The sequence below is a fragment of the Oncorhynchus tshawytscha genome, linkage group LG16 (genome assembly GCF_018296145.1).
Source record: "Oncorhynchus tshawytscha isolate Ot180627B linkage group LG16, Otsh_v2.0, whole genome shotgun sequence".
NCBI classification, from domain to species: Eukaryota; Metazoa; Chordata; class Actinopteri; order Salmoniformes; family Salmonidae; genus Oncorhynchus; species Oncorhynchus tshawytscha.
This window is the reverse complement of record NC_056444.1, coordinates 6231842-6245018: the sequence shown is the minus strand read 5'-3', so window position 1 is coordinate 6245018 and position 13177 is coordinate 6231842. Positions and strand designations below refer to the sequence as shown.

At 52.0% G+C, this 13177-nt stretch overlaps 1 protein-coding gene across 1 annotated transcript in view; it reads left to right on the top strand.

Annotated features, from left to right (window-relative positions):
• Positions 1 to 13177, top strand: part of LOC112221468 (extracellular sulfatase Sulf-1-like) — an 88265-nt gene that overhangs the window by 22715 nt on the left and 52373 nt on the right. Inside the window, exons 2-4 of the mRNA XM_042298709.1 lie at positions 1279 to 1523; positions 3862 to 4101; positions 6073 to 6224. Coding sequence (XP_042154643.1) covers positions 1346 to 1523; positions 3862 to 4101; positions 6073 to 6224 — 570 coding nt within the window. The 5' untranslated portion in view covers positions 1279 to 1345. The remainder of the gene's footprint in view (positions 1 to 1278; positions 1524 to 3861; positions 4102 to 6072; positions 6225 to 13177) is intronic.

The window sequence follows — 13177 nt, the reverse complement described above, 5'->3', positions numbered from 1 at the left end:
AGAGCTGCTCATCATCTCCACACATCTCTATGGGGGAAACAAGAGGATAGAAAGCCAAAGGCCAACACAGTTGAACAGATATTTTCTGTGTCCCAATTGGTACCCTATTCGCTATGTTGTGCACTACTTTTGACCAGGACCCTGTAGGTCAGATTCTGTAGGCCGGATTCTGTAGGCCGGATTCTGTAGGCCGGATTCTGTAGGCCGGATTCTGTAGGCCGGATTCTTGTAGGTCAGATTCTGTAGGCCAGATTCCGTAGGCCAGATTCCGTAGGCCAGAATCCGATTCCGTAGGCCGGATTCCGTAGGCCGGATTCCGTAGGCCAGATTCCGTAGGCCAGATTCCGTAGGCCAGATTCTGTAGGCCAGATTCTGTAGGCCGGATTCTGTAGGTAAAATTCTGTTGTCTGGTTCTGTGGTTGTGTGTTTGTTTTTCTCTGTGTGTTCAGGTCAGGGTGAGGTAGGATGAGGTTTTGGGGTGCTAATCTTTCTTTAAGGGTAGAATATTTAACTGAACACAATGCATGCTGCGACTGTTAGCATGTGGCCCAAATGGCCTTTTGTAGTGCACTACTTTTGACAAGGACCCATCCTGTTTTCTCCGGATTGGGCAAGGTCAATTTGGTCTGCTTATTGCCCCACCCTCCCCGACCAGGGAGAAGTTTCACTCAGGGGCACCCCCTGCACGTGGTGGGGCTACGTGGTGGGGGGGGGGGGCAATGGTTGCTTTCCCCTGCTCAGACTTTGCATTCATGAACCAATGGTTGCGTGACACGACTGTGTCATCGATTGACAGACTGCTATAACATATGATGTGGTTGGCTGATACTTGAAATACCAACCCAGGAGTTGTAAGATCTGTCTGACGCCAGCGATGTCTAAGCAGAGGAAGGTTGATTTATTATTTAAACTTATGACCAAACCTATGACCATCACCTTAGTACTGCCTCCCAAGTGGCAGGAAGTGACATCACCAAAAAACACAAACTATAGGCCTACAACACTTAGGTCTCCTAGTCTCCCATACACAGGCCATAACTAAAACCGGCTCGTCTCTGCTTCTGGTTTGACTCTACTTCTGGTTTGACTCTGCTTCTGGTTTGACTCTGCTTCTGGTTTGACTCTGTTTCTGGTTTGACTCTGCTTCTGGTTTGCTTGCTCTTAGGGGGAAAGGCCAGGTAAAAAAAAAAAAAGTTAAACTGCTGATGAAAAAAGGGCTTTATAAAATAATTATGATTGATTGATTCATAACAAGTCCTCTTCTCTCTTTCTCCTCAGACTTCTCCTCGGCTGTGAGAGCTCCAGTGGGTGCCTGTGAGTGAGTGACACCCCCCATCCCTCCGCCATGCTGCTGTTGTGTGTGACCTGGCTTGGCCTCGTGTCCCTGGGTTGGGACCAGGGCTGTTCAGCCGTCAGCACTACCAGAGCCCAGGGAGGCCTCAGGGGACACATGCAGAGGGACCGCAAGAACATCAGACCCAACATCATCCTCATCATGACCGACGATCAGGACACAGAGCTGGGTAAGAATAATGGACGGACCCCCCTGGAGCTCTGGAGGTGGTCCAGTAGCTATGTGTTGTAAGAGCTTCCTCTGTTTGAATCAGGTTTACCCACCTCTCTTTCTATATCTTCTATCTTTTCTTTTGTTCTCCTCTCTCTCTCTCTCTCTCTTCTTTTGTTCTCCTCTCTCTCTCTCTCTCTTCTTTTGTTCTTCTCTCTCTCTCTCTCTCGTTTCTTCCCCTCTCTCTCTGTCTCTCTCTCACTCTCTTTTCTTCCTCTTCTCTCTCTCTCTCTCTTTCTCTCTCTCTTTTCTTTTGTTCTTCTCTCTCTCTCTTTTCTTTCTCTCTCTCTCTCTCTTTCTCTCTCTCTCTCTCTCTTTTCTTCCCCCCTCTCTCTCTCTCTCTCTTTTCTTCCCCCTCTCTCTCTCTCTCTCTTTTCTTCCCCTCTCTCTCTTCTCTCTCTTTTCTTTTGTTCTCTCTCTCTCTCTCTCTTTTATTTTGTTCTTCTCTCTCTCTCTTTTCTTTTGTTCTTTCTCTCTCTCTTTTCTTCTCTCTCTCTCTCTCTTCTTTTTTCTTTCTCTCTCTCTTTTCTTCTCTCTCTCTCTCTCTCCCCCTCCTCTCTCTCTCTCTCTCTCTCTCTCTATTTCCTTCCTCTCTCTCTCTCTCTCTCTCTCTCTGTCTCTCTCTCTCTTTTCTTCCTCCCTCTCTCTCTCATTCATTCTTTTTTCTTCCCCCTCTCTCTCTCATTCTCTTTTCTTCCCCCTCTCTCTCTCATTCTCTTTTCTTCCTCTCTCTCTCTCTCTTTTCTTCCTCTCTCTATCTCTCTTTTCTTCCTCTCTCTAGCTCTCTCTTTTCTGTTGTTCTTTTTCTCTCTCTCTCTCTCTCTCTCTTTTCTTCCCCTGTCTCTCTCTCTTTTCTTCCTCTCTCTCTCGTTTCTTCCTCTCTCTCTCTTTTCTCCCCCCCCTCTCTCTCTCTTTTCTTCCCCCCTCTCTCTCTACCTCTCTCTACCTCTCTCTACCTCTCTCTACCTCTCTCTCTTTCTGAGAAAAGCTCCAATTATAGTCTGACTGCTGTGTTTACCCACAGGGAAATGTAATGTTGCAATCCTCTTCTCTGACAGAAATTATCCCTCACACTGAGCGGTAGTTTGAAAACACTGTGAAGGAAAATATACAAACAGAACTGTCTAAAGTCAGGGAGGCCGTTTTTAAAACCGAGTCAGTAAGTTTCCATCCAATTGGCAATAGATTTTCGTGCTAATGTTCTAGAATCCACACATGCTAATGTTCTAGAATCCACACATGCTAATGTTCTAGAATCCACATAAAGGAAATGATGCGCATTTCCCCACCACTGATGCATTCCTACCAAACTGACTTGCTGGGGATAAAAAAACAGTGAGTGATGCCATAGCGCACACCAAATGTATTTTTTCACATACGTTTTCGTGTACCGAATAAAACTCTAAAGTTCAATGGGTTTCCAATGTATTTTCAACTCTACTTGTAGTTTTGTAGCCAAAACTGTTGCATTGAATAGCAAATGTGCCTACTCTGGTCTTGGCACAGTGAGCTTTAGCCAACAGCTCACAGATTCACTCATTCCAGGAGAGAGCAACAGGGCATTAAAGATAATAATTGTTATTTTATTTCACATCCTCCTCCTCTCCATCCTCCTCTTCCTCTCCATCCTCCTTCTACTCCTTTCCATCCTCCTCCTCCTCCCTCTCCCTCCATCTTCCTCCTCTCCATCCATCCTCCTCCTCTTTATCCTCCTCCTCTTCATCCTCCTTCTTCATCCTCCTTCTTCATCCTCTTCATCCTCTCGATCCTCTTCCTCTTCTCCAACCTATTCCTCCTCTCTATCATCCTCCACCTCTTCATCATCTTCCTCCTCCTCATCATCATCCTCTTCATCCTCTTCCTTCTCTCCATCCTTCTCATCATCATCCTCTTCCTCCTCTCTATCCTCTTCCTCCTCTCCATCCTCCTCATCATCATCCTCCTCTTCATCATCTCCTCTTCATCCTCTCTATCCTCATCTCCATCATCATCCTCTTGCTCCTCTCTATCCTCCTCATCGTCATCATCATCCTCCTCCTCTTCATCATCTCCATCATCCTCCTCTTCATCCTCTCTATCCTCTTCCTCCTCTTCATCCTCTTCCTCATCTCCATCATCATCCTCTTCCTCCTCTCTATCCTCTTCCTCCTCTCTATCCTCATCATCATCCTCCTCCTCCTCTTCATCCTCTTCCTCATCTCCATCATCCTCCTCTTCATCCTCTCTATCCTCTTCCTCCTCTTCATCCTCTTCCTCATCTCCATTCTCCTCCTCTCCACCCTCCTCCTCCTCTCCAGGTTCTCTCCAGGTGATGAATAAGACTCGTAAGATAATGGAGAATGGAGGCACCTCATTCATCAACGCCTTTGTGACCACGCCCATGTGCTGTCCGTCTCGCTCGTCCATGCTGACAGGGAAGTATGTTCACAATCACAACACGTACACCAACAACGAGAACTGTTCTTCCCCGTCCTGGCAGTCCCAGCATGAACCACGCTCCTTCGCTGTCTACCTCAACAATACGGGATACAGGACAGGTGAGAATGGAACTTTTCTAGCGTCTATTGTTATAAAACAGAACATGTAGTGTCCTCTCCCCTGTGTCCCCATGTCAAACTGTGTCCCCTGTGGTAAAGGTTTCCCCATTCAGACGTAACAGAGAAAAATGAGCTCCACCTTTACACCACCTACCTCCTAGGAACCAGGTACCAGGAACTGTCTGTTGACTTTAGTACCAGGAACTGAAAAGTCAACAGACAGTGCCTGGTACTAAAGTCAACAGACAGTTCCTGGTACTAAAGTCAACAGACAGTTTCTGGTACTAAAGTCAACAGACAGTTCCTGGTACTAAAGTCAACAGACAGTTCCTGGTACTAAAGTCAACAGACAGTTTCTGGTACTAAAGTCAACAGACAGTTCCTGGTACTAAAGTCAACAGACAGTTCCTGGTACTAGAGTCAACAGACAGTTCCTGGTACTAGAGTCAACAGACAGTTCCTGGTACTAGAGTCAACAGACAGTTCCTGGTACTAAAGTCAACAGACAGTTCCTGGTACTAAAGTCAACAGACAGTTCCTGGTACTAAAGTCAACAGACAGTTCCTGGTACTAGAGTCAACAGACAGTTCCTGGTACTAAAGTCAACAGACAGTGCCTGGTACTAAAGTCAACAGGCAGTTCCTGGTACTAAAGTCAACAGACAGTGCCTGGTACTAAAGTCAACAGACAGTTCCTGGTACTAGAGTCAACAGACAGTTCCTGGTACTAAAGTCAACAGACAGTGCCTGGTACTAAGGTCAAAAGACAGTTCCTGGTACTAGAGTCAACAGACAGTGCCTGGTACTAAGGTCAAAAGACAGTTCCTGGTACTAAAGTCAACAGACAGTTCCTGGTACTAGAGTCAACAGACAGTTCCTGGTTCTAAAGTCAACAGACAGTTCCTGGTTCTAAAGTCAACAGACAGTTCCTGGTACTAAAGTCAACAGACAGTTCCTGGTACTAAAGTCAACAGACAGTTCCTGGTACTAAAGTCAACAGACAGTTCCTGGTACTAAAGTCAACAGACAGTTCCTGGTACTAAAGTCAACAGACAGTTCCTGGTACTAAAGTCAACAGACAGTGCCTGGTCCTAAAGTCAAAAGACAGTTCCTGGTACTAGAGTAAACAGACAGTTCCTGGTACTAGAGTAAACAGACAGTTCCTGGTACTAAAGTCAACAGACAGTGCCTGGTACTAAAGTCAACAGACAGTTCCTGGTACTAGAGTCAACAGACAGTTCCTGGTACTAAAGTCAACAGACAGTTCCTGGTACTAAAGTCAACAGACAGTTCCTGGTACTAGAGTCAACAGACAGTTCCTGGTACTAAAGTCAACAGACAGTTCCTGGTACTAAAGTCAACAGACAGTTCCTGGTACTAAAGTCAACAGACAGTGCCTGGTACTACAGTCAAAAGACAGTTCCTGGTACTAGAGTCAACAGACAGTTCCTGGTACTAGAGTCAACAGACAGTTCCTGGTACTAAAGTCAACAGACAGTGCCTGGTACTAGAGTCAACAGACAGTTCCTGGTACTAGAGTCAACAGACAGTTCCTGGTACTAAAGTCAACAGACAGTTCCTGGTACTAGAGTCAACAGACAGTTCCTGGTACTAGAGTCAACAGACAGTTCCTGGTACTAGAGTCAACAGACAGTTCCTGGTACTAAAGTCAACAGTCAGTTTCTGGTACTAAAGTCAACAGTCAGTTTCTGGTACTAAAGTCAACAGACAGTTCCTGGTACTAAAGTCAACAGACAGTACCTCATACCTGGCTCCTAAGGAAGAGGTTTAATTACAGTGTCAGGATCAGGGAAAGGTAAAGGCCCATTTACCAAGCCAAATCACTTTCATGACCCTACTCTATGGTAATGAGAAACATTGCTAGTTTTTTTTGCATCATCAGCTTTGGAGAAAATACTTTTAACAGTTTGTGTTCTAACTCGTAATTCTCTCTGTCTCATCCTCTCCGCAGCGTTCTTTGGGAAGTATCTGAACGAGTACAACGGTAGCTACATCCCTCCCGGGTGGCGTGAATGGGTGGGGCTCATCAAAAACTCTCGCTTTTATAATTACACCGTCTGTCGGAACGGTCACAAGGAGAAACACGGCGTGGAGTATTCCAAGGTACGTCTGGTCTATACCCGCGGGAGTGTGTGTGTGTCTGGTCTATACCCGCGGGAGTGTGTGTGTGTCTGGTCTATACCCACGGGAGTGTGTGTGTGTCTGGTCTATACCCGCCGGGAGTGTGTGTGTGTGTGGTCTATACCCACCGGGGAATGTGTGTGTGTCTGGTCTATACCCACCGGGGAGTGTGTGTGTCTGGTCTATACCCGCCGGGAGTGTGTGTGTGTCTGGTCTATACCCGCCGGGAGTGTGTGTGTGTGTGTCTGGTCTATACCCGCCGGGATTGTGTGTGTGTGTCTGGTCTATACCCGCCGGGAGTGTGTGTGTGTGTCTGGTCTGTACCCACCGGGAGTGTGTGTGTGTGTGTGTCTGGTCTATACCCACCGGGAGTGTGTGTGTGTGTGTGTGTCTGGTCTATACCCGCCGGGAGTGTGTGTGTGTGTGTGTGTCTGGTCTATACCCACCGGGAGTGTGTGTGTGTGTGTGTCTGGTCTATACCCACCGGGAGTGTGTGTGTGTGTCTGGTCTATACCCACCGGGTGTGTGTGTGTGTGTGTCTGGTCTATACCCGCAGGGAGTGTGTGTGTGTGTCTGGTCTATACCCTGCCGGGAGTGTGTGTGTGTGTCTGGTCTATACCCGCCGGGAGTGTGTGTGTGTGTGTGTCTGGTCTATACCCGCCGGGAGTGTGTGTGTGTGTGTGTCTGGTCTATACCCACCGGGAGTGTGTGTGTGTCTGGTCTATACCCGCCGGGAGTGTGTGTGTGTGTGTGTCTGGTCTATACCCGCCGGGTGTGTGTGTGTGTCTGGTCTATACCCGCCGGGAGTGTGTGTGTGTGTCTGGTCTATACCCGCCGGGAGTGTGTGTGTGTCTGGTCTATACCCGCTGGGAGTGTGTGTGTGTGTGTGTGTCTGGTCTATACCCGCAGGGAGTGTGTGTGTGTGTGTGTCTGGTCTATACCTGCCGGGAGTGTGTGTGTGTGTCTGGTCTATACCCGCCGGGAGTGTGTGTGTGTGTCTGGTCTATACCCGCTGGGAGTGTGTGTGTGTGTCTGGTCAATACCCGCCGGGAGTGTGTGTGTGTGTGTCTGGTCTATACCCGCCGGGAGTGTGTGTGTGTGTGTCTGGTCTATACCCGCCGGGAGTGTGTGTGTGTGTGTCTGGTCTATACCCGCCGGGAGTGTGTGTGTGTCTGGTCTATACCCGCCGGGTGTGTGTGTGTGTGTCTGGTCTATACCCGACGGGAGTGTGTGTGTGTGTGTGTCTGGTCTGTACCCACCGGGAGTGTGTGTGTGTCTGGTCTATACCCGCCGGGAGTGTGTGTGTGTGTCTGGTCTATACCCGCCGGGAGTGTGTGTGTGTGTGTCTGGTCTATACCCGCCGGGAGTGTGTGTGTGTCTGGTCTATACCCGCCGGGAGTGTGTGTGTGTGTGTGTCTGGTCTGTACCCACCGGGAGTCTGTGTGTGTCTGGTCTGTACCCACCGGGAGTGTGTGTGTGTCTGGTCTATACCCGCCGGGAGTGTGTGTGTGTGTGTGTCTGGTCTATACCCGCCGGGAGTGTGTGTGTGTCTGGTCTATACCCGCCGGGAGTGTGTGTGTGTGTCTGGTCTATACCCGCCGGGAGTGTGTGTGTGTGTGTGTCTGGTCTATACCCGCCGGGAGTGTGTGTGTGTCTGGTCTATACCCGCCGGGAGTGTGTGTGTGTGTCTGGTCTATACCCGCCGGGAGTGTGTGTGTGTCTGGTCTATACCCGCTGGGAGTGTGTGTGTGTGTGTGTGTGTGTGTGTCTGGTCTATACCCGCAGGGAGTGTGTGTGTGTGTCTGGTCTATACCCGCCGGGAGTGTGTGTGTGTGTCTGGTCTATACCCGCTGGGAGTGTGTGTGTGTGTGTGTGTGTCTATGTCAGGTCACAGGGCCACAGGCAGCGTACGCGGGCAGCCTCACTGGGCCACAGGCAGCGTACGGACAGCCTCACTGGGCCACAGTCAGCATACGCGGGCAGCCTCACTGGGCCACAGGCAGCGAACGCAGGCAGCCTCACTGGGCCACAGGCAGCGTACGGACAGCCTCACTGGGCCACAGGCAGCGTACGGACAGCCTCACTAGGCCCACAGGCAGCATACAGACAGCCTCACTAGGCCACAGGCAGCGTACGGGCAGCCTCACTAGGCCACAGGCAGCGTATGGACAGCCTCACTGGGCCACAGGCAGCGTACGGGCAGCCTCACTAGGCCACAGGCAGCGTACGGACAGCCTCACTAGGCCACAGGCAGCGTACGGACAGCCTCACTAGGCCACAGGCAGCGTACGGGCAGCCTCACTAGGCCACAGGCAGCGTACGGGCAGCCTCACTAGGCCACAGGCAGCGTACGGACAGCCTCACTAGGCCACAGGCAGCGTACGGGCAGCCTCACTAGGCCACAGGCAGCGTACGGGCAGCCTCACTAGGCCACAGGCAGCGTACGGGCAGCCTCACTGGGCCCACAGGCAGCATACGGGCAGCCTCACTGGGCCACAGGCAGCGTACGGACAGCCTCACTAGGCCACAGGCAGCGTACGGGCAGCCTCACTAGGCCACAGGCAGCGTACGGGCAGCCTCACTGGGCCACAGGCAGCGTATGGGCAGCCTCACTAGGCCACAGGCAGCGTACGGGCAGCCTCACTAGGCCACAGGCAGCGTACGGGCAGCCTCACTGGGCCCACAGGCAGCATACGGGCAGCCTCACTGGGCCACAGGCAGCGTACGGACAGCCTCACTAGGCCACAGGCAGCGTACGGGCAGCCTCACTAGGCCACAGGCAGCGTACGGACAGCCTCACTGGGCCACAGGCAGCGTACGGGCAGCCTCACTGGGGACAGGCAGCGTACGGACAGCCTCACTGGGCCGCAGGCAGCGTACGGACAGCCTCACTGGGCCACAGGCAGCGTACGGACAGCCTCACTGGGCCCACAGGCAGCGTACGGACAGCCTCACTGGGCCACAGGCAGCGTACGGACAGCCTCACTGGGCCACAGGCAGCGTACGGGCAGCCTCACTGGGCCACAGGCAGCGTACGGACAGCCTCACTGGGCCACAGGCAGCGTACGGGCAGCCTCACTGGGGTGTGTGTGTGTGTGTGTGTGTGTGTGTGTGTGTGTGTGTGTGTGTGTGTGTGTGTGTGTGTGTGTGTGTGTGTGTGTGTGTGTGTGTGTGTGTGTGTGTGTGTGTGTTTCCAATCCCTGTCTGCATAACTGCTCCATTAAATCCCCATTACCTATTTGTTTTTCCTTTACGACTGAGTGTACTTTAAATGTAACGTCTCATCCCGGCTAATTGCAGAGGTTCCTATTGATTTATGTCCCTGGCGTGTACTAGACAGGCTAGACATTCTGGGTAAATGAATGGTAGAGCGTTGATTTGAAGTGACGTCTCCTTTGCAGAATGTTCTGTGAGACCGAGGGTTTTATTTCATTGTCATGACAACATTTAGAGATCAAAAAACAGCCTCCAAGAGAGGAGAAGTTGCCTTTAGGAATTACCACCCTGCGTCTCTATATATATCTCTATATTTATATCTCTTTCTATATATATATATATCTATATATTTATCTCTATATATATATATCACTCTCACATATGCCTTATATAGTGCACTGCTTAATGACCAAGGCCTGTAGGATAGTGCACTACGTAGGGTATAGGGTACCATTTGGGATGTATATCAGGCTAAAGTAGTGCACTACGTAGGGAATAGGGTCCCATTTGGGATGTGGACTCAGGTCTAAAGTAGTGCACTACGTAGGGAATAGGGTCCCATTTGGGATGTATATCAGGCTAAAGTAGTGCACTACGTAGGGAATAGGGTGCCATTTGGGATGTATCTCAGGCTAAAGTAGTGCACTACGTAGGGAATAGGGTGCCATTTGGGATGTATCTCAGGCTAAAGTAGTGCACTACGTAGGGAATAGGGTGCCATTTGGGATGCATACAAGGGCTAAAGTAGTGCACTACGTAGGGAATAGGGTACCATTTGGGATGCATCCCTGTTTTAGTGTCTGTCCGAAGGACGGGTATAAAATGCTTATCAGACGATAAATGACTTGTCTTGTTGACTTAGACAGAGGAGGGAAATGTTCCTACGTGTTGAGGTTGAGGTGTGTAAGAGACTGGGTGATGGATGGACGGTTGGACGAGCACATTGTGGTTTCCGAACCAAGTGGACCTTATACATTAAAATCACTGAGGTGGGCAGTGGACACACTCACACACTCACCCAGACTCTCACACACACACACACACACACCCAGACTCACACTCACCCAGACTCACACACACACACACACACACACACACACACACACCCAGACTCACACACACCCAGACTCTCTCACACACACACACACACACGCACACACACACACACACACACAGACTCACACACACTCACACACCCAGACTCACACTCACCCAGACTCACACTCACACACACACACACACACACCCAGACTCACACACACCCAGACTCTCTCACACACACACACACACACACACACACACACACTCACACACCCAGACTCACACACACACACACAGACTCACACACACACACACACACACACACACACACACTCAGACACACACACATTCACACACACAGACACACACACACTCACACACACACACAGACTCACACACACAGACACACACAGATTCACACACATACACACTCAGACACACACACACACATACACTCACACAGACACACACACACACACAGACACACACACACACACATTCACACACACAGACACACACACACAGACTCACACACTCAGACACACACACTCACACAGACACACACACACACACACAGACACATATATTATAACATATATTATAACACAGGATGAGTTGAGACGCTTTACCATTCAAAGGATCCCCAAGAAACACGAGCAACAGGGAGACAGATGTACTTAGGACACATTATAATACTAACAACTTGGACAAAATTATAATAATGTTGAAACTAAATGGAAGAAAATACAATTTGACAACAAAATCAATGTTGCCGTGGCAATAATATAATTTTACGACAGCTGTGAAAACAGGATGACGTGCAGTCTACAGTAGCGACGACATATAGCTTCATATATATATTCTATGCGTAGCTAGCTAGCTAGTTAGGTAAACAGGAACAGGGTTGGAGAGCCAGCTGAAACAATGTGTTTTTTTTAACAGTATATATGGCATTATTGCCACTAGCTAGCCAGCCGTTCACAGGCAGCCTCACTGGGCCACAGGCAGCGTACGGGCAGCCTCACTGGGCCACAGGCAGCGTACGGGCAGCCTCACTAGGCCACAGGCAGTGTACGGGCAGCCTCACTAGGCCACAGGCAGCGTACGGACAGCCTCACTAGGCCACAGGCAGTGTATGGACAGCCTCACTAGGCCACAGGCAGCGTACGGGCAGCCTCACTAGGCCCACAGGCAGCATACGGACAGCCTCACTAGGCCACAGGCAGCGTACGGGCAGCCTCACTAGGCCACAGGCAGCGTACGGGCAGCCTCACTAGGCCACAGGCAGCGTACGGGCAGCCTCACTGGGCCACAGGCAGCGTACGGGCAGCCTCACTGGGCCACAGGCAGCGTACGGGCAGCCTCACTGGGCCCACAGGCAGCGTACGGGCAGCCTCACTGGGCCACAGGCAGCGCCACAGGCGGACAGCCTCACTAGGCCACAGGCAGCGTACAGGCAGCCTCACTAGGCCACAGGCAGCGTACGGACAGCCTCACTGGGCCACAGGCAGCGTCACGGGCAGCCTCACTGGGGACAGGCAGCGTGGGCCACGGACAGCCTCACTGGGGCCGCAGGCAGCGTACGGACAGCCTCACTGGGCCACAGGCAGCGTACGGACAGCCTCACTGGGCCCACAGGCAGCGTACGGACAGCCTCACTGGGCCACAGGCAGCGTACGGACAGCCTCACTGGGCCACAGGCAGTGTACGGGCAGCCTCACTGGGCCACAGGCAGCGCCACGGACAGCACTGGGCAACAGGCAGCGTACCTCACTGGTCCACAGGCAGCGTACGGACAGCCTCACTGGGCCACAGGCAGCGTACGCGGGCAGCCTCACTGGGCCACAGGCAGCGTACGGACAGCCTCACTGGGCCACAGTCAGCATACGCGGGCAGCCTCACTGGGCCACAGGCAGCGAACGCAGGCAGCCTCACTGGGCAACAGGCAGAGTACGGACAGCCTCACTGGGCCACAGGCAGCGTACGGACAGCCTCACTGGGCCACAGGCAGTACGGACACGGACAGCCTCACTAGGCCCACAGGCAGCATACAGACAGCCTCACTGGGCCACAGGCAGTGTACGGGCAGCCTCACTAGGCCACAGGCAGCGTATGGACAGCCTCACTGGGCCACAGGCAGCGTACGGACAGCCTCACTGGGCCACAGGCAGCGTACGGACAGCCTCACTGGGCCACAGGCAGCGTACGGACAGCCTCACTAGGCCACAGGCAGCGTACGGGACAGCCTCACTGGGCCACAGGCAGCGTACAGACAGCCTCACTGGGCCACAGGGCCACAGGCAGCCTCACTAGGCCACAGGCGCGTACTGGGCCACAGGCAGCCTCACTGGGCCACAGGCAGCGTACGGACAGCCTCACTGGGCCACAGGCAGCGTACGGACAGCCTCACTGGGCCCACAGGCAGCGTACGGACAGCCTCACTGGGCCACAGGCAGCTACGGACAGGCCACAGGCAGCGTACGGACAGCCTCACTGGGCCACAGGCAGCGTACGGACAGCCTCACTGGGCCACAGGCAGCGTACGGGCAGCCTCACTGGGCCACAGGCAGCGTACGGACAGCCTCACTGGGCCACAGGCAGCGTACGGACAGCCTCACTGGGCCACAGGCAGCGTCACGGGCAGCCTCACTGGGCCACAGGCAGCGTACGGACAGCCT